This window comes from Ambystoma mexicanum, chromosome 1q (assembly GCF_040938575.1).
Source record: "Ambystoma mexicanum isolate Mex_15411 chromosome 1q, UKY_AmexF1_1, whole genome shotgun sequence".
In the NCBI taxonomy this organism is placed as follows: Eukaryota; Metazoa; Chordata; class Amphibia; order Caudata; family Ambystomatidae; genus Ambystoma; species Ambystoma mexicanum.
Window position 1 is genome coordinate 597,288,651 of NC_090922.1, and position 21,707 is coordinate 597,310,357.

Below are 21,707 nucleotides of genomic sequence, written 5' to 3' on the forward strand. Positions count from 1 at the left end.
ACCAGAGACCAGGGTGACAGAGTGTGAGTTCCAAGACCTAGCAGTGCACTTGCAAAGGGCTGTGACTGTTAAAGAAGCATAACTGCCCAGCAATCGGGGCATTATGGAAGTATAACTGCACAGGTGTCAACATTTGTTATAGGAATGTAACTGCAAAGGGGGTTTTGTTTGTAATAGGGAGTTTATGCCATTTGAGGCTGCGTGTGTTGTAGAAGTCGCTACACGGCGCTATGTGTGTTACAAGGTCTTACTGCAAAGGGAAGTGTGTGTGGTATTTGCTTAACGTAGGTTTAACGATCACTTCCGACTTGTGGCCACATCGGAGCTCTTGGATAGTGATTCATGGCAGGATGTGCCAATACGTCCTTCACCATATGAGTAGGTCAGAGAAAATCTATAATTGAATCTTCAGAAGTGAAGTGAGGCCTCCAGCAGCCACGTCATGGTCAAGAAATTGCTCAGATCCATTATTTGTCATGCACCTTGCCGGTGTGCTTGAGAGATAATGCAACATCTGCAGGTAGAGATGCGCAGCAAGCGGTGTCCTGCGGATAGCAGCAATTCTAGAGGCTAGCGTGCTGAGGCATACCACTAGGCACAACTGAGCCCACGCAAACACGGCCATGACTAATGGCACCCACTTCCCGATGGCCAATGAATGAAGCATAAATATCACACATACCGCACACTGTCCAACTCCATCAGCTCATCAATAGAGAGCCACGCCTGGTCGTCTAATATCTGCAGCACTGGATACATGTGAACGTGGGGGAAGAACGAACACACCAAAGCATGGGGCCCTGTCGTGTGACATGTGAGTCAACGAGGAACCAGCAACTTTAAAACAAAGAGGAACAGCTTACAGAGACAGCAGAACACATATAACCCCCCCATCCCCCCACACACATGAACCTAGATCACCTGGGAGCCGTCGCAGACTATAGAACATTGGTTAATAACATAAAAGAAAGAGCTATTACTCTAAACGAAAAAACAAATCCGATGCTAGCCCAAAAAGGTTTTTAGAAAATGCTACAGGAATTGTGGAACTAGGAAGCAATAACTCGTGTCTCAGTTGCAAACCCCTATGCGACCTGCTACAGCATTTATTTCCAGGAAAAACTGAATTGATCGACTTTGTACCGGATTTCGCAGCATCCATTAACACTTTGAACTCTTTCCCTGCGGTACTCTTTGATCCATTTCTAAAGGTGGTAGCCCGCAGAAAACATTCTGGTTCCCACGACAATCCATTCACAGGCAAATACTTTAAAATGCTTACAGCTCAGCCACAGTGACTTATGCTATCCGGAAAATCATACACGCATCTCTCTTCATGGCCACAATGCCCATTAGTCCTAGTTTGTGACGTACAGTTGTGAGTATATTAATGGCACAGAAGCGAGTTTTATGCAGAACGCTTTTCTGATTTAATTTAGAAGCAAGGAAACCAAAGAACTACTGCTCCCATCCGGCTTTGCCCGTGTCGCTCCTTCTCTCCTTCTGTGAGGAATTCGATCATCCACACAGTGGGTTTTTGGAAATTTTAAAAGAAATTGAATGATGGTAGATGAACCTCTGGAAAGTGTGTGGAGCTTATCCGCACGCGTTTTCCTATAGTCACCGCACGATGTACACACAGGCTAGTGTACTCTGGGTGGACACAGCCTACAGGCGCTGTCTCCCCTGTCATATTTATTTGGGATATGACAGCCAAGAGTACATCAAGGCATCTCAGAAGGGGAAGGAAAAACCTTCCTCCTGCCATGGCTAGTCTAATTAACTAACAAAGGCTCCATGGATCTGCCCTGTCCTTTGTTAGCCCTGCTGGTGGCAGCTTCGCATACTAATCAGAGTTAATTCAAACAGGCCCGTGGGAGGCCTGGTCACAGGACTAACAAAAGAGACAGGAAACCCCACTAGTCCATGAAAACATCGAATCAGAAATGTTAGAGGGTGAAAAAATGAAAAGTTATTTGAACGAAAATTACTTTTGTTTTTTTTCTCCTGCTGATATTTCTAGCAACCCATCCCCGCCCCCTTGCTTACCTTTTGGTGGCATACTTCGCTGTTTGCCATCGACTCCCTGTCTTCCTGCAACGCCAGTTCCCTTCACTTCTGTGGATGGGAACTGACGTGCATGGTCCCTTTATTTTGGGAATTTTATTGAAACCCCCTATGCCATTATAGTGTACAGGGGTGCCGATGCAACCCCCACCAGCCGCCGCCCCCCTTGTTCACTATAATGGCACTGAATGGTATATCTGATCAACATTTTCGGCTTTTGGAACAGCTGAAATTCGATCAAACCTACCATTCAGATTTTTTATTTGTTTTTTCCTACAGATGTCTTAAGTTATAAGATTGCATTCCATACTGGGGTCAACACCTTTCTCCCAGAGTATGACATGTTCCATTGGAGGGCGCCCCTAAACTATCCATTTTTCTATGCACCCCACCTCCATGCCTCACCAAATCCTAACTCTGCCCTTTCACTTGCCTGCTCTTTGGCCTCTGCTCCTCGTTCGCTGCCAGTCAGCCTCCCGCATCATAGAAATGAGAGCTGGGAGAGACAGGGATCTCTTGGCCTGGCTCTTAGGGCCAAACGCGAGCCGAACCAGGGAAACGGGTGTGCGGAACAGGGGGGATGTCTATGTCAGAGGCTGGGGGCGAGAAAAGAGTTGTGAGGGGGGCTGAGGAAAGGGGTTAAGGTGGGCTGGTGGCCAGGAAAAGAGATATGAGAGGGGATGGGCTGAGAAAAAGGGTGTGAGAGGTCTAGGGGTGAGAAAAGAGGTGTGAGGGGGCTGGGACTGAGTAAACGAGTTGAGTGGATATGGGTGTCAGGAAAAGTGATTTGAGAGGGGTGGGGCGACAAGATGGGTTTGAGGGGACCAGGGGTGAGAAAAGTGATGTGAGGAGCCAGGGCATGAGAAAAGAGGTATGAGGGGTTGGGGTGAGAAACGAGGTGTGAGGGGGCTGGAGCCTGAGTAAAGGGGTTGGGGAGGTCTGGAGGCCAGGAAAAGGGAAATGAGAGGGTTTGGGGTGAGAAAAGGCTGTGTGAGGGGGTTAGGGGTAAGAGGAAGGGTGTGAGGGGGCTAGGGATGAGCAAAGGGGTGGGACGGGGCTAGAGGGCTGCAGGGGTTAGAGGGCGAGACAAGGGGTGCAATGGGTCTAATGGCCATGAAAAGTGGTGTGAGAGAGCTGGGACAGAGAAAAGGGAAGTAAGGGGGCTGGGCAGAGAAAAGGTGTGATATGGGACTGGGAGGTCAGGTTGTTGGTGCAGGTATAGGGGCAATGGCAGGGAAAGGAGCTTGATGGAATGAGGGTTTGGGACTTACGTTTTAAGTCGCTGCTGCACAGCAGGAGCATGTACTCCTGACTTCCTGTCCCGGCCACCTGACTTTCTGTTCCGGGATAGGAAGTCCGGTGGCCTGGGATAGGAAGTCAGGCAAGCATACTTCTGTTGCGCTTTCGGCACTTCAGGAGCTTGTGAGGGTCAGGCCAGAGCCCAGGTTCTGACCCGGGCAGCCCTGAGTCCCTCTGGGCTCACTCAGCTTTAATAGAAACAGAAGACTGGAGGCCATGGGTACTTTTTTTTCTCACCAAAACCACTATTAGCGCCTCGGGGCTCAGCCTCGGGGTGCTAAGAGCAGTAATATCTGCAGTAGCTGTCTGGCTTGGCTGGTAACTGCACCTGGACTCAGCATTAAGGCCCTTGCTTCACTCAGACCCAGTGGTCGAAGTGGACGGGGCGCTTGGGAGCGGTGCTCCTCTACTTATTTAAAATTAAGTTTTGCTGTTCCTATACTTTTATTTTAAAAATAAACAGTCCCGGAATGCTTTCGTTTGAAAACAAAAGTGAAACTTGAAACTTGCCCTTCAGTGCAATGATGTTAAACAATAATCACCCCGTTTACAATCCCAACATGCACGGCGTGAGTAGCGTAGAAAAGACATGAAGAGGGAGCAAGCAGGGAAGAAAGAAAAACAGAAGGGAAGGTAGGAGTCATTAACTATGGTGAAACAAGGCTTCTCATTTCCAAGTGAATGTGTGTCTGAATAATGGATGCACTCAGAACCATGTCAGACAAGTCAGTGTTGGACCCTGTGGCAGCGTGGAGCAATTCATTGCTCGTGTCTGGTGAGAGCTGATAGGGAGCCTGAACAATGGAAACGCTCTGTGAATGCTTCTATTACAGGGCCAGTGATAGAAGTGTACCAAAAAGGAAGTGGGACTGTGACTCCGACGGGGGGCCGAGTAGGCAGGATGAGAGCAACATGCAGACCGTTTTTCAAGGGTTGCAGACATGCTGGTTAACAACCAATTGCGTTGTAGAGATTTCAATTTAGCTGCAACTGCTATCATGCGGTAAATTAAAGTGATGTGTTATTTATATAGCGCCTTAATCCAAAGCACTTTACAGAGCACATATTTACATACAATATCACCCAACCGAAATTGGTACTCATTATTCGACCTCGGAAGGATGAAAGGCTGAGTTGGCCTTGCCGGGATTCGAACCTGCGACCTGCAGATCATGCTCAGATTGCAGCAGAGAGTGCTCAACCCGCTGAGCTATCTTACTCAGAGGAGAAGTGTGCTTTAACTTCAGAAAGAACAGTTCTGGAATGGTGAAAATGCTTGCAGAAAATATCAGAATTGTGAACAGTAAAAAAATGAAATAGTGCAACGTCCCTCCTGACCGTTCCCGCTCACTTTGACCACTGGCCACAGGGTCCAATTCTGATTTGTCTGACATAGTTCTGAGCGCATTCATTATTCAGAAGGACCGTGTCAAAGTCATACATTTAAAAAGTGGCATTAGTCACATGCGTGTATTACAAGATCCAGGCGAAGGCTCCCAAAAACCTAGTCCTCAAACTGAGTTCATTTGCAGGGTTAATAGCAGAGGAGCATGCACATATGAACACACTGGAAACAGGAAGAGTATGTTATTTGTGCACGGTACTCTTAAGTCCATGGAGACTGACTGCTGTGTGCACACGCAGACGCGGGGGGCGCTATTCAGCTGTACAGGGCAGGTCCATCACGCGAGGTGCTTCTGCCGTAACTGCCATTTCCGATTAACTCCAGGGGCACTTCTCCACAGTCTACATAATAGACTTCTATTTTTGTTCGAAACTTTATACAAATGTGGACATTGGGATCTCCCAGGAGTAAGCAGAGTTACAAAATCAGCCGTTAGATTGCCAACAATATGCAAACAATTTGGACGGCTTGTTTTGTAATTATAGATCTGTTCACCGCAATAAACAACATTGCATTCTTACCTCGAAGTTCCAAATTCCACGTATCCCTCATCACTCATTAATCCCTCATTAGTGGAAACCTGTTTCCCATGAACACCAATGCGGTTTCTTTCAAATGCTGTCAGATGTGGGACTGACGCCTAATTAAAGAAGGCCTTCCCACTGTACAGTAACCCCAAGTCCTGTGTGCCTTTCTCTCAACTCACCGGGAGGAATGGCTGCTGCGTCCGAAATGAGGCCCAACTCCTAGGAACTGGTCACAGAAGGAATACACACTATATAAGTATCACACTTACACAACGCAAAAAAAACCTTTAGGAAGATCGAGCAATTGCAATGCCAAGAACATTACAAAGGTTTCATGCATTGTAGGCCTCATCGGGGACTCTGGTAATGGACTGTACCCAGTGAGTAACAGGCTGCCTTGAGCTGTTACCACCTATTACCGCCCTGGAACACGTGGTTATTGCTATTAGCACCTGGGGGCTAGGGGCAAAGATAAAAAGGCCAAGGCTACCGTGTGCCTGTGGAGTCAATGCATGTTACAAATGGCCACCGGGGAAATGGAACGCGGCGCTCTGAGAAGATCCTCGCTGGGAGGCGGCTTGCGGTGCAGCGCCACAGTGTGATGAGAACAGAAGTTGAGTGGTCGGTCTCTGGACATGCAATGGTAAGATGGAGTGAGTGGTGTGGCAGAGGGAGGGAGAGAGCAGAGAGGGAGTGGGGAGTGGGAAGTGGGGAGCCTGGGCCAAGGCTGCAGAGGGGACTCAGCCAGCCAGCAGCTTGGAAGGTCGTCTTCATTAGAAGGTCCACCCCACGTTTCTTGTTGGCCCCTAAAAGTTTCCCTCGAGGCACTGGTTAACATATGAGATGGTGTGTGTGGGAGGCAGAGGGTAGGGGGCGTTAGTCATTATTTACCAACTCATTACCAAAAATATGAGACTTTTACAGTAACCTGCCAAAGCGTTGGTTAACACATGGGATGTAGGGAGACACTAAAAGCAACCTCCTAAGACATTGGACAGCCTATGAAATGGTGGGCGGCGTTAACAGTAGCATTCAAAGGTAGGATAAGGCCATCTCCTTGCTACTTCTAGTGCTTTGTTTATGTGTTTTTAGGAATTGCATGTCGGAGTACGTGTGGTCAGAAACCTCCAAAATTTAAATCTGCTCCCAGAAAAGTTGGTTACGATATAATATGATATGATTTATAACTCATAAATAAGGTCAATTATAACGTGCCTGTACACACGTCACCAATCTAGGCAATCCTGGGCAAATCCCTCCACTTAACTGGGTCATATTTCCTTCGACTGCACAATTGACATCACTTACAAGTGATTCTGTTAAGTTTGCACTACACAAAAAGCCACACCTATAGTGTATAAACTACATGGTTTGGCCCCAATCTAATAAAGGTATCGATCATTTATAATTGCACTCCATAGGCTGACGTATCCCTTAACTTGATCATTGGTCCGTCACTAATGCACCACGTTTCTGTCCTAATGTACAAGTGACATTGATGGCAGGCTACACTGTTTGGTGGGCAAAGGGGTTTGCCCGGGGTATTTGCCTTTACTGTAAAAGGATATTCACAACAAAACAAGTGTACTGGTACATCAAGGGTTGGCCCGTGTGAAATGTAAATGAATTAGAATCATTCACCCGGTCCAAACCCATATAACCACACAGGTTATAAATGTTACATGCAATCATGTATATTTAGACACTCCTTCAAAGAAAACATAAAGGATTGTTGAAATTGAAAATCAAACTTTATATCAAAAAGGTGGTGCATATGGTAAAATCCAACTGTAGCAACATATATAATCAATAACATAATTAACACATACAAAAATTGAATATAGAGTCCTTCAGATAATAAAAAAATAAAGAACAGTGCATGAAAAAAGAACTTAAACCAAATATAAGTATTAACAAAGAACAGTTATTTATCACTTTGGTGCTCAATTTAAACCAAAAGCAAGGAATAGGGTTGAACTGAAAATCAATTACAATAATAATGACAGTGTTCTTGCTGAAAATTCAAAAGTTAAGCAAGTAATCAATGTTCTTTTACAATTATGATAAATTCCCAAAAATCGAGATTATTGTGTGTTGGGATTGGGTCTGCCAACGCATCTGGGGGAACAGACAAAAAGGGGTTGGAGGAGCTTCGGGATGAAGTATCCTAGTCCATCGGTGGGCGATGCCACACAAAGAAAGAGGTCCTAACTGGTGAAGTGTTCTGTGGAGGACCTCGTGTCCCCTCAGAGTAGTAATGCGTTTCGGCGGAACAAGGTCAGTGGAGAAATACTCTTCGCTTTAGAGGAAAGTACTCTGCCTTCATCAGAGCAGTAGATAGCAGGAACCTGTGTTTGTGAAAGGGGCCTTCCAGAAATGTTTCTTTTACTCTTCCATCGGGCTGCGTACCATGGCCATGGGGTCTTTCCATACCACCCAGTTTGGGAATGAGACAGTGGGAGGTGACACTGTCCTTGGGCAACCGGGATGCTTGCCTAGACATGAGCCTTTCCACCTGCCACACTGCCCTTTAGATTTTGCCCTCTAAATCCCACCATTCAGGGCACGTGCCTGCTGCCTGTTGTTCCCACGTGTGCCTGCTGAAAAACTGGGGATGGCTCCTTAGGGTTTAAACCTGCTAGAAGCTGTGCACACTCACCAGTTCCGAGTCTGTATAAAACAATGACAAGTAGTTGACCTTTTCACGCTGTTTTGTTATTGTGTGTTTTAACGTTATAGTTGTAAAACACAGAGGATTGTTTAGGACAGCTTTACTTTGCATTCTGGTACATGTAGAGTTCCATTCTGTATGGTGAACATAAAGATATAACCAATCTCTGCACAACATAGGGTTTTATATATTTGTCAGGTTGATTTATATTGTACTTTGTGTACTTCTAAGTCATCTTTATGAAACAGAGTATTATTTATGCTTCCTAAAATTGTACAGTAACACATCTATATCCTCTAGAGATTTGGAGATATGTGGTAACGTGTTTAAAGTGCAGACTGGGATAAAATCCCCTTTTTCTGAAAGTGTGTGATCTTGAACAAATAACTTAATTTAGCTGTGTTAAATCTTCCAAAATTGGGATGCCAGGTGTATGTTTTTCTGTTATGGGATTAGGGTGGCACGACATTGGGTATAGGTTTGTGTTGTGGGGGAAGAGAGGAGGATGTCAGGCATTAGTTATTTTGGTAGGGCTTGAGGAGAAATGATGACAGGTTAAGGGTTTTGTGTTTGAGGGTCGGGAAGCAGATTGCAAGGTGTGCATCTGTTGCTGGCTTGGCTTGCATTTGAGTTTTAGAGCCAGGCCAAGCCCTATGGATCGGCTCTGGCTCGGCTACAGCCATGATTTCTTTAGCTCATCGATCCCTAGAATCAATAGTGGGGTTGTGAGGAATTCGACCATCTGCACAGGGAGAGTGTGCTCGCATGGGCTTTTTGATTTATATTTATTTAAAAATAACGAATGATGGGAGATCAACCTCTGGAAAATAAGTAGGTCCATTCCTTCACATATTTTCCACGCTCACTGCACACCAGAAAACTACTCATGTACTCTGGGAGGACACAGCTTACCAGTGCTGCCTTCCCCTGTCATGTGTAGCTAAAATCTGACAGCTGTGGGTACATCAAATGCCTCTGACCGTGGGCAGCCTGATTATCATTTCAAGGCCACATAGATTAGCACCTCCATAGTTACACCTTGCTGGTGGCGGCGAATACGGAAGAATGTTAATTAGCAGGCCTCAGGGAAGGGTTGGGTGCAGGAAGTGACAATGGAGACCAGAGACCAACACCTCTTTGTAATGCAATGTGCCACCTTGGTACTAACACCGCTCGTTGGTATGAAAGGGCAGTGAATGTCCAGTCTGGAACCACTCCTTTCAGAGCAGGGAAGTATGCAACCCCCTACTTCAAAGGAGGACCATGTTGTGATCAAGCACTGCATAGGGCTCAGTTAATTAGGGAGATACTTTGATGTACAGCATACAGGATGATGGGTGGGACTTAGAAGTATATGATGTCATCCTTCCCCTGTCTGCTGTCAAGTGCTTTGGTTCAGATCTGAAGCATCTCTGAAGATTGATGGTGGGGACCCTGGATTGGTTCATAGAGGTGGGCTTAGCCTACACCAATCACTGGGGCCCATTTGGCTTTAAAAGAGGGCTTGGCCCCTCACTGATCAGATCATCTGAAGACTTTGTAAGAAGTACGAAGAAGGGCTCATTTGGACCCGAGCTGAAGGTACAGTCTACCTCACAACTTCTGCCAGTGACAAAAGGCCAGTAGTTCCAAGAGGGAAGCAAGATCCCTCCCCTAAACATCTCCCAGGGAACAGAGGGAGAAACCAGACTCAGAGGACCCATCCAGCAGCTCCAGAACCGGTACCCAGCCAGCACACAGCATGCCCTGCTAGGTTCTGACAACAAGCTTCCTAGGTGGGAAGTGCCGGAGTGTCTCTGGACAAAGGACAAATCCGTTGCCTGCTAACCCACTCCTGAGCTTTGCACCGTCCGCCTTGAAAGAACACAAGCCCTGCGAAGAAGCTAGAAGGAGTGCCACACAAGCATCATCCAGCAGCCGTCTTTTTAAGGACAGTTTGAAGACAGTCGAGTCCTCGAACCGCATCCGGCTGCACCGCTGACTGTTGTCACGCTGCGGTTGCCAGTGCATCCGAGATGCCTCGACTGGCATTCCAGATACGCAAATCAGCACAGAGACAAAGATTCTTGGCCCAGAGCGCCACGCCGGACAGCCTGCAGACGTCCGTCCAGCCTCGCCTCCCGAGCTACCTGCCGCCTGCTACCCGCAGCCGTTTCCCGCCACTAACTCTGTCTCACAGGCTGCAAAGCACCCTGGAACCGCCTCGATGCTGTTGAGCACCAAGAACTTCTTCAGCACCAGTTACATTATGGTTCTCCCACCCCCCCTTCTCTGAAGACCCCCAGAGACAGATACGAACCTTTGCCCCTTTGGTGTTGAAACCAAATATTCTTGAACTATAAGACTGATTTCTTTACCAACTACCCTCCTGTCAGTATCCAGAGTGCATCCCTTTCCTTTGTGAAACTGTCTGCCCTGTGTTCCTTTAAAGTGTGGGTGGTAATTGTATTGTGCTAGAACTGTCTGTTGTAGTAATAATAAAGTCGATATTTTTATACAACATTGAATAGACATTCCCTTTTATCAAAGGGTAATAATTGTATTTTCGCTGTGTTGCAACTAACCAACGATCCATGACCTTGCAGAGATAACTTTGCCGTTCTGTCCACGTTACCAAAATTGGACAAGGAGGTCTGTTTTATGATTCACTTATATTCCAATCTGTTTGGATCCCTTCTGGTGTATTAGCGGTGTGGGGTTGATTGATGGTTTAGAAACCGATATTCATTCCTGGACCACTTGTGCCCCGGATGTTGATTCGTCACAGGGGGATCATGGGAGTTGTAGTTTAACACATCTGGAGAGCCAAACGTTGAGGACCGTTGTAGGCAGTTCCGTGATCAGAGATATTTTTCTTTTGTAGCCCTCTTTGGTCAGTCTCTAACATGCCTTTGGTGTATTGGGGATGTGGCCTCCTGACCCTAGCACATTACTTCAAGTAGTGCCTCACCAGTGACTTTCAAGATGTGAGTGTAGCTGTCTAGTTGTCCGTGCAATTAGGTCAGAATGGGCATGAAAGGTGCACCTGGGGCCTGATACTGCCGGTTGCTCCAGGAAGTGAGGAACCAAATGCTCATGACGTCCTGAGGCCATCAGCTTCTGCAGGCGTGCCCATCGATTTCCAAATGAGACCTGTGCTCGGTAGGTGGACCAGGCAGACAGTGCACATGCCTCGAACTGCTGCATGTCTAAGTGTCATGCCTGTTCTCCACGCCTATTCTGTGCCATCCTGCACCCATTTGGGTTGGGAGGGGCTGCTGCTAGCCATCCACCCACGTGGTGGCCACGACATGGGTTCAGGGCATGCTTGTGACTCTCCCTGCACCTAAACCTGCACATCCTTCAAAATATAATAGAAAGCGTAAATTGTAAAAAACACAATATGCAACATAGGCTGCACAAAACATACTAGATAATGCAAAGTTTTCTGTATATGATATACTAGCCACTGCACACAATACTCAACATTGTTTGCAGCTGGAGGGTGGACTGTAAGTGCCAGGGAGATTCAATGATCCACCATAATCTGTTTGATTCCCTAAAATGTGGCATCTTTGATGCAAAGTCAAGCAATGGGTTATCAGAACATCCGGTTCGCCTTGGGGTAGCGAGTCTGAACTCTCAGGCTGAACTCTGCAGGAGGCGGTGGACTGTTTCAGATAAAAGCATAGCAGGGTAGATGACTTCTCAGCAAATACATGGATTATTAACAGGTTGTTATAAAACATAACTGTTCATTCAAATAAACATATTGCACACATATTTTTAGCCAACACTGCTCATAATGAACAGCATTCGAATTACATAACATAATACCAACGATAGGTTGCAAATGCAAAGTTTAGGCACATCAAACTCTGACTCAGGCCTTCTGCTCAAGCAATTGAAGTCCGACTTTTCCTACCACTGACGCCCGCGAGTACTGATGCATTTCAGACTAGCCCCTGGGTGCGCTGGAGACTAGGCATCTTGGCGCTAGGCCAGGTTCAGTGGTAATTACTTTGACAGGAAGCTGGCTTGGTAATGCACCAAGGAGATCAGCATCGTGGCATGAAGGGAACCCCCCAAGCAGAGGCTGAGGGTCTGCACTGTGGGACAGCTAATGGGAAAAACAGGACATAGATTTGAGGAGGCTCCCCGCTTTCACATACATGGCCACTGTGACACCCACGTTAAGGAGGTTGCAGTGATGTACGAAAGGGGGGCAGTGCGGGAGCTGAACCTCATGCTTTACTTCCACAAGGTACGTGCAGACCCTCAGTCCCGGGGAGCACTATTATGTACAAGTGGGGCTACTAGGCTCTGACTGGCCTACAGGGCAATCAATGCCTGAACCCAAAACGCTAAATGTTGGTGTGCAGGCATGGACTGGCCTACAGGGCAATAGGCCCATGGCCGAACCCAAAACGCTAAATGCTGTTGTGGGCCAGTTTTTTGGGTCAAAGTGGGCCACTCTTTTGGCCAATGTGGGCCAGTTTGATGAGTTACTTCACTATGCGGCTAGTTGTTTTGATCAGTGTTGCTGAATAAATGGGTACTATTCAAACAGTTTGTCACAAAAGGAGTGAATTGCCATTTGCAACTATGGCCCACTTTTTCAATGGTGCCCGAGACAATGTTATTCCCCAGTCAGTCCCTGAGTAGGCTTGCTGGGATGACACCATCGTGGGGAGCAGCGCCCGTGTAACGGGGTGCTATTCACCAAGCTACTGCTGCGCTTCTCCAGATCAGAGATTAGTCGGCACACCCAGGTTAGGTGAGGCACTAGTGCGCGTCCCCACACAGGGAAGCCTGCTACCAAACTCAGTGTACAGCTGGATGCTCTGCAGAGATGATTCTGCATAGAGCGCAGGGCCCACAGATCACCATGCTTCAAGGGGCTGGGCAGGACCGCCCTGAAACGCGTGTCAAGGGTTGAGTCATACTTTCTGGTGCAGCTGCACAGATTTCTTAGTAGGGGGGGGGCTACCAAGGGTAAAGCATACTCTTGGGATATAATGGACTTGAGTGAAAATGCCAATAGGTGTGACACTTGGCAATGGCAATGGGGGTCAAGATCTACTTCTTTTCTGGTGCAGGAGTACAGGATCAGTAATGGGGACCTCTAATGGGCAATGCAGAATCTGTTTCTCTGCTGGACTAGAGTGACAATGGCAGCAGGCGTGGTGATTTGCAAGGGTCGTGGCAATGGCAATGGGTGTAAAAAGATGATGCTTCTTGTCTGGCGGAGGTAAATCATGTTCTTGGTATTGGAGATCTGTCAACGACAAAGAAAAATCCGTTGATATAATGGACTTGAGTGAGAATGGGCATGGCCATTACAATGGCCATGGCAATGGGTGTCAAGTTATGGTACTTCTTTTCTGGCGCAGGTGCATAGACCTCTTAGTATAGGAGACCTCTCATGGGCAAACCAAAAGCGGTTGATATCATGCACTAGAATGACAATGACAATGGGCGTGGTCTTTGGCAATGGTCCTGGCAATGGGTGTCAAGAGATAGTTCCTTTATGGAGTAGGTTTATAGTCTTCGTAGCATTGGAGACTTCTCATGGCCAAAGGAAAATCTGGTGATGTAATGGATTTGAGTGAACATGGGTGTGGCAATTACAATGGCAACGGGTGTCAAGTTATGATACTCCTTTGCTGGTGCACAGTCTTCTTGGTAGTGGAGACCTCACATGGACAAAGCAAAGTCTTGTGATCAAGTGGACTTGAGTGACAATGACAAGTGTGGTAAATTGCAATGGTGCTGCCAGTGTCTGTCAAGAGATTTTGCTTCTTCTCCAAGAGTAGATCATTATTCTTCTTTGTATTGGAGACCTCTCATGGACAACACAAAATGCAGTAATATTTAAGTACTTGAGGGCCAATGACATTGGGTGTGGCAATTACACTGGTGATGGCAATGACAATAGAGGTCAAGTTATGATACTTCTTTTCTGGTGCAGGTGCATAGTCTTTTCAGTAGTGGAGACCACGGACAAAGCAAAATCGGTTAATATATTGGACTTGAGTGACATGGACGATGGGTTTGACAATTGTCAATGCTTGTGGCAATCGCAATAGTCGTCAAAGGAAGATGATTCTTTTCTAGAGTAGGAATATATTCTTCTTAGTATTGTAAATCTCTCATGGGCAAAGCAAAATCTGGTGATATAATGGACTTGAGTGCCAATGACAATGGGCGTGGTCATTGGCAATGGTCATGGCAATGGCAATGGGCGTCCAAAGATGATGCTTATTTTCTGGAGTAGGTTTATAGTCTTCTTAGTATAGGATATCTCTCATGGGCAAAGCAAAATCTAATGGACTTGAGTGACTCTAGTGAGCAGCAGGAAGCAGTGCAGCCCCCGCTCTTGAGAGTCAGACTAACAGTTCTGCCTCTGAATCAAGGAAGGGAATTTCCACACTGCAAGAAGAAAGTCCACACCATACTTATAGTGAAGCAGGGGGTAGTCCCAGTTACGTCAAGATGAGTCAGTCATTTCCAGCCAACTAGCTGACCCAGATATATTGAAGATGGGCTCCATGGGCATACATTAACAACTTGGGGGGCACACATTGTACTGTGTGCACGCATCAGCACAGCAGCAAATCTATATTATCTGTTTCCTCTCTCACAAATGACCTAACCACCTCCCCGCCCTCTTTCAGATCCACCAGAGTGCCTGGAGACCTTGCAAATGACAATGGTGCATGATGCAAATACTAGCCACACCACTAAATATAACAGGAGACCACTTGATTCCTGCAATTTTGAAAGAAATGCAACAGCAACCTCTTTGGGCTTACTGCACAAAAATCCCTGACGCGCTTAAAGTGGAAAAGGTTGCTTTAATGTGACAGACCACAGCGTACAAATAACACGCTAACCTGGCTCCCTGGCCTTACAGACTAACAGATCAATTAACAATTGCCAAAATTAATTCATCACTTCCTGTCCCTTGCTGCCTACCCTCCCGTTCAATTCCTCTCAACCTTCAATCCCGCTTTCTCCCATCTTCTCCCCGAGGCCACGCCCCTCCTTCTTCAATACCTCTTCTGCCTCTTTGTACCCCAGGGGTAGCCTGTTCGTGCAAACAGTACCACCCCCTCCTTTACTGCGCTAGTACCCTATTGTGTTTCCTGAACCCTCTTCCAAAGGGCCATGTCCCTGGCACCAGAAAAACCCTCCCTTGAGGTTTTCTTTCTGCCCCCGCCCCACTTCTCATCTATCTCCAACTCTTTATGATATCCTCCACCGCCCCCCTAACATCACACAAGCAGTTCTGGTTTCCCATGAATGACAGGTGCACCCCATCCTCCCGAAATAATTCCAAATCCTCATAAATTATCTCCTGGTGCGCCAGTGTTCACACCCCCCAGGACCTGCAAAACTTCACCATCTCCCTGTTGATCTTTTTCCTCATTAGTTCAACCACTCCTTCCTGCACAGCCCCCCTACATATCCTTCTCAGAATCAACTTGGTCCAAACCAACCCCACCCTGGGTCGTATCTCCCTCAACCAAATCAGATCCCTCTTCATCGTTCTTAACAGTGCCACACCCGTATCCCTAACGAAAACGCTCTCCCCTGCATGTAAAATTAGAGCCGCCGGAACCCCATGAAGCTCCCTCATACCCGCTAGCATAGACAGCAGTTGGTCCCACCTGAGCCTCCTCACCCCAGACCATCTCAACAACGCCACGTTATAACTACACCCCATCTGGGTCCTGAAAACCCTTTTTGCTGCATCTTTTCCCACCCACTTCACTATGGAGTGCCCACAAATTCAGATCTGAGGCAACTCGCCTCCTGTACTTTTTTGGCCTGATTTATGGAACTTTGCACCACTTTTGCACCAGTGCAAAGTCACTTGCACTGCAAAAATACACTTTGCACCGCTCTGTGAATCAGGGTGTTGCTGGCAGTGCAAAGTCACTTCTCACCAGAGGCGTAGCCGGGCTGTCTAACAAGTGGGGCCTGAAACTAATGGCTCACCGCAGTGACATTAACAACTGTGGGCATTTACAAATTTTGCATGAGCCTTGCTCGCTCAGGCCCTACCCTGTCTTCGTTTCTGACGATTCTGACGCCTTGCGCAGCTTTTGATTCTTCAGCCTCTGGAGAGCCCGGTAATGAAGGGGAGTCAGAAGAATCACCTGAATGGACGTCGTTAACAGCACTACGGGCTTTGCCAAATGGCAACAAGGAAGGCTAGAGCCCGTAGTGACCATACCAATTCTCTTTTGATAGTCAGTACCCGTACTCTGGGAAAATGAAAAGTCGAGGGCACACATTCAACCACGACCCCAAGAAACTGGAAGGTTGGACCTCTAAATTCTCCCAATTGATCACAAAGCCCAAAGTGGTCAAAAGCTTGATGGCAGATTGAAGATGTTCCCATAGCATTGCTCAAGAAGGGGCCATAATCAGAATATCTTTCAAATAGATAAGTAATCAAATACCTATGCTCCTTAAATAACCGACTATTGGCCAAAGTAACTTAGAAAAACACAAAGAAGCCAACGAGCGCACAAAGTCACTTTGCACTATGCTAATAGTTCATTGAATCGGGCCCATTGTGTGTTTCTCAAGACCCTCAGGGCTCTCAAAAAGGATGCACATCGCACCCAAATGCATTGGGTATGTGGACCTTGAAGTAGAATGTGTGCGGTAGGGGCTTCAGGTTGAACAAGGACCACCCCACCTCAGCAGCAGAATTTCTCTTAGATAATTTTGCTTACGGTGGGGAAAGGGGGGTACATGCAGACCGGCAGCTTTCCCGTCCCTCCAGAGTAATGAATCAGTCTCCTGAACAGAGTAGAGAGCAGAGGACTGAGGCTGTAGTGTGCACAGTCATTGCTGAATCCCTTACTTTGTAGTATCTCGTTGCAGGCTGGTGGCTTGACGGGGCTCTGCCCACACTCACAAGAGAGACCCCCTTGAAGGGTGTTTAAGTTTCTACCCTCAGAGTCTTCTGCATGTTGCTGATGAACAACTTTACCCCTGAAAAAAGAACTTTCAGCGCTGGGGATGGCTGCTCAAAGTGCTACAGGATTGCACTGCTCCTGTTTCCTGTTACAAAACCTATAAACCAAGCATATAAATATAACACAATGGGCAATTCATTGATCCCCGCATATACATGTCACACACAAAACACGAAACAAAAACAAAAAATGTGTGGAAAAAGTTTAATGGACTCAACTTTTATTTATTTATTTGGCATTTATAAAACGCGCTTAGCCCAGAGGCATCAAGGCGCATCAATACTTAAGATGACGGTTACAGTGGAATGTGTCATACATGTTACTTAGTACATCAAACAGTTTACAGTGGAGTATATACATGCTACCATACATGTTACTTAGTACATAAAGTAGGTTACAGTAGAGTACATACATGTTACTTGGTGCAGGTGGGTACAACGTGACAGGTGCAAACGGCTATACAGGTAACACAATAATAGATTTTCGAATCTGGAATGGACCAATATACTTCAGGAATGCATAATGGAGGCTAGTTCATCTATGATTGGTGTCTGATTATTGTGGGTCTAGGCTAAAAAGTCTAGTTTTCAGACTTTTTCGGAATGACAACACGGATGGGTCGTTTCTTAAGTGTTGTGGTATGGAGTTCCATAGATTGGCCGCAACTACCGGGACACTAGACCCAACTGCTTTTACTCTCTTAAATCTTGGAGTAGTGAAAAGATTAGAGTATAAGGTACGAGTGGGTCTGTTGGATTGGGTACTGATCATTTGACTACTGAGATAGGCCGGTGCATTGTTAGCAAGGCATTTATGGGTAAGAGTGATAATTATGAATTTGATCCTATCATGGACCGGGAGCCAGTGTATTAGTCGTCTGGAGATAAAATGTTATATAGGTGAGCCGAATCATCAGCCAACCAACCCTTCCATCCATCAAACCACTCATTCTCCCGCTCACACTCTCATGTGTGCATCCACCCAGCACCACTTGCATGCTTGCGTCCACTGCACGGCCAATGACTCAGCCAGATGTTCTTTCACCCGCCCACCTAGACACCTATGTTTTTATTTTATTTATTTATTCGTTTTTTATAATGCGCTTAATACTGATACGAGTTCGGTTTGTAAGCACGGGTATGGGATTCAAACCTCTGTTGCTCTGCATGGTTTTGCTTCCAAGACCAGTATGTTGCCCCTGTGCTATCCTCCGTTCACTATCATTCATTTCATGTTTATTTTAGGGGAAAACATCCATAAAACAGATAATAAAAATAAAAAGTACATAGAAAAAATAAAAAGTACAACACAGATACAGGAACATTTTGATTACAATAATGGGTGTTGGTTCATGATTTTTCAGACCTGCTGAAGATATGACAGTAGCGCCTAACTTTTTAACTGAGAATCTGACCTTATTTATTTGATTGTGCATTTGTTAGGCTTACTAGATAACATACGCTAGGCGACAGTGTGAAAATCCTGCCCCCCTCAAGATCAGCGATATCATTCTGGATTGGACATGCAAATAACCTGGCCCAAAAAATGTAACAAATCCGCAGTGTGCAGCACATGTTATACAGTTTTGGGTCATTGCAGGACACGACCAGTAATTGCTCTTAAAGGAATACAGTTGAAACGTGCGCTTCTAATTAGGCCTCTGTCAGATAACAGGTCCCTCCATAGAATATAATAAAGCAATAGAACCCGAGGAGGGGAGTGAGCCTTACCCGTCAGGTAATACCCTGGGTCGATAGTTGGAAGCCTGACTGGTGATTTCCCACCTCAGAGATTTCTATTGCTATTAGTACCTCAGCACCTTGTACCGGGGTACTAATAGTATTTTTACTCAAGTTGAGAAACAACATGTCAACCGTTTCTCGACACAAGCAAAAAAAGAGAAATGCCGGCCATGGATTAGGGAGAAGGGACTACTTGTAGTCCCTTCTCCATTTCAATGGTTGCCATTAAAAAGATTTAAAAAAAGAAAACAAAGGAAATGGTTGCAATGGAACCGGGCTAAGGCACTACATGTAGTCCCTTCTCCCTTTTTCATGGCGGCCGATGAAGAAAGGGGACAAAATCCACGTAATGCGGCACTCGGATCAGAGCATAGCAGGTAAGTCTTTGTCGGTAGAGGACCAATCAGATTCTTTATAACAATCTGATCGTCCCTCGCCGGGTAATAATCCTGAAGAGCATTTGTTGCAAAAATAAAGGATCTGTGAGTAAAAGGTTTTACTAGTTCGATACTCTCCCAACAGTCTTGGTAGGAGGATCTCCATCGTGTTTGTGATATTATAAAATGTGGCATTTATAAACTGCCTGTACACAAGTGTTTCTAGACACAACAAGACAAAGAGGGGGAAACAAGGGAGGACAAAATAACGATCTTACTAGCCCTTGTGTCATTCAGATCATGCAAGTGTGGGGAACAGGGAAGGGGAGAAGCGCCAGGGGGAGCGGAAGGGGTAAGTGCAGTTAACTCACAAGTGCAGCCAGCGGGTGGCTTATAAGTGCAGGGTGTTTGTTTTGCTTAGACTGATGTGAAATACATGAAACAATAAAGTGATCTTGTGCATTAAGTTTCATCAATGACTGTTGACATGTTTTTCAACTTCATGCTCACCATTACCCATTCATCATCTTATCCACAAGTCCATCATCTCACCCATCCTTTCTCCACCCATGCATCCAGCTGTCAAAAGATTGAAGCATGCGCCCCCGGGAATAGCAACCACCAAGCCACAAATCCATTCATGTATTCAGCAAGTCATCCTTCCTCCCTTTCATCCTCACCCACAGCCTTTTGTAGGTATACATTGTCAAATATTTTAACAAACTCATCTATCTATCTATCTATCTATCTATCTATCTATCTATCTATCTATCTATCTATCTATCTATCTATCTATCTACCTATCTATCTATCTATCTATCTATCTATCAAGACAAAACATCTAGGAAAGCATCAACTGTGCAGGTTTCCATCCAGCCACATATCAATCCATTGACCGCCAACCCATCTCTATTCATTTGTAACTCCTCTACCATCATCCAATCTATTAATTCATCCCCTAGGCACCATATAAGGCATGCATATATGATTAAGTCAGGGTTAGTTCGCCTATGGAACCCATTTAAATGCTTAGTATGTTCTTTTCTCCACAGCCAGCCATCTTGAGTCAGCTCATTCTGCATGGGACGGTTCCTTACACCCCAGCTAATCTGAGAATGGCCATGATGAAAGTTTGGGGAGCTTTCGCCTTCCACACATGGATCTTGCTTTTCAGCACCTCCCAACAAGCCTCCTCCAACACCCTCACTGACCTCTCCAACTGTACCAGTGAGAAAGGAGTCACCTTCAGCCATGTCTACAAGATTGACGTTCCCAAGGCCTCTCAGGTCCAGATGGACGGTGGGGAGACCCCTATGGCAGACGACGCCGTGGTCTTACAGGCCGGAGAATCTGGGGAGGAGCACAACTTCGTCTTCCGCCACAACATCCGAGTACAGACCCCCAAGGTGGACTGTGACAGCTCGAGTGGCTTCTTGGCCCTGCTGGCCCGGTTTGAGAAGCTGGAGATGGAGCTGAAGGGGATCCAGGAGAGCTGTAGCTCCTCTGGCTGCTGCGGTGCTGGAGGTATGTTAACTATTATGGGTCACATTTAGCGTCACTCAAAAAGCCTTTCCTCACTAATTGGCCTTCATAACCCTCACTAATATGCCTTCTTAGCCACATAAGGGGTACGGTGTCCTGACCTAGCCTGTTGCCACTTCGAGATGTGGTGTCCTACACAAGGGATGAGTAGAGAAGGACATACCCATAGAAGGAAATAGCTCAAACCCTGAAGAAGGGCAAAGTGCCTCACAACGTCAACAGGGGGTCCTGTATCCAGGAATCCTCATAGTGCTGGAGAGTCTGGGGGTTCAGTTGTATGGCTCACCTCTGATGAGGATACATGAATGCAGTCACCCGCCACAACACCTTTACATTCAAGCAATTCATGCTGGCTGCTTGCATTCAGCTGCAAATTACTGGTCTCCTCTCCTTGGTTCTCAGACACTAGGAGGTCCATATTTCACAAGTGACTCTACATGCAGTGCGGCCACAGCTTACCACTCTCTAGGACACGCCCTTTTTTCACATTCAGGCACTTCCTATTAGGCCCAAGGTCCAAATGATGAAGCCTGCTCCTGGGGCATATCTCGACCAGTACCCTCCTATAAGGTTTGCATCAAAGTGCATGAGTTCACAAACACACTTCTACAATCGGGGGGGGGGGGCTGTGGGTGGGGGGTTACAAAAACTTCTATTTGCATGCAAGTGCCTGTCAACGTCAGCACTTACATGCTGTTGGAATCCTTATATATATGTTTTTTAATTTTACTAAATGGAATGCAAAAGTAATCAATGAAAACTAGTGATCCTTTACTCTTTACTATCCGTTTTGCCATAGATGTAAATCCTTCCTGAAAACAACGCTTTGCAAATGGCAATTCCAATGAATTTCTAAGGAATCCACTACTTTTAGCGACTGCTCAATGGGTGCACATTCATAGGAATTCATTTGTTGTACACCAGCAAGAAAATCTCACGCAGGCATAAAACTAATAGACTTTGCAGGCGGAGAGGGGAGGACGAGGAGTAAATGGATTTCTCCTCCCGTCTCCCACTCCACCTGTCAAACTATTATAAAATGCCCCATAGTGGTAAACCAAGTCGTAAAGTAATGTTACGCTTTCCTTTTACACCTTGACTT

At 46.2% G+C, this 21,707-nt stretch overlaps 1 protein-coding gene across 4 annotated transcripts in view; it reads left to right on the forward strand.

Annotated features, from left to right (window-relative positions):
* TNN (tenascin N) overlaps positions 1-21,707 on the forward strand; it is a 235,065-nt gene that overhangs the window by 28,619 nt on the left and 184,739 nt on the right. For all 4 annotated transcript variants that reach the window (XM_069641134.1, XM_069641135.1, XM_069641132.1 and 1 more), the window contains exon 2: positions 20,116-20,587. In XM_069641134.1, the coding sequence (XP_069497235.1) occupies positions 20,179-20,587 (409 nt within the window). In that variant the 5' untranslated portion in view covers positions 20,116-20,178. The remainder of the gene's footprint in view (positions 1-20,115; positions 20,588-21,707) is intronic.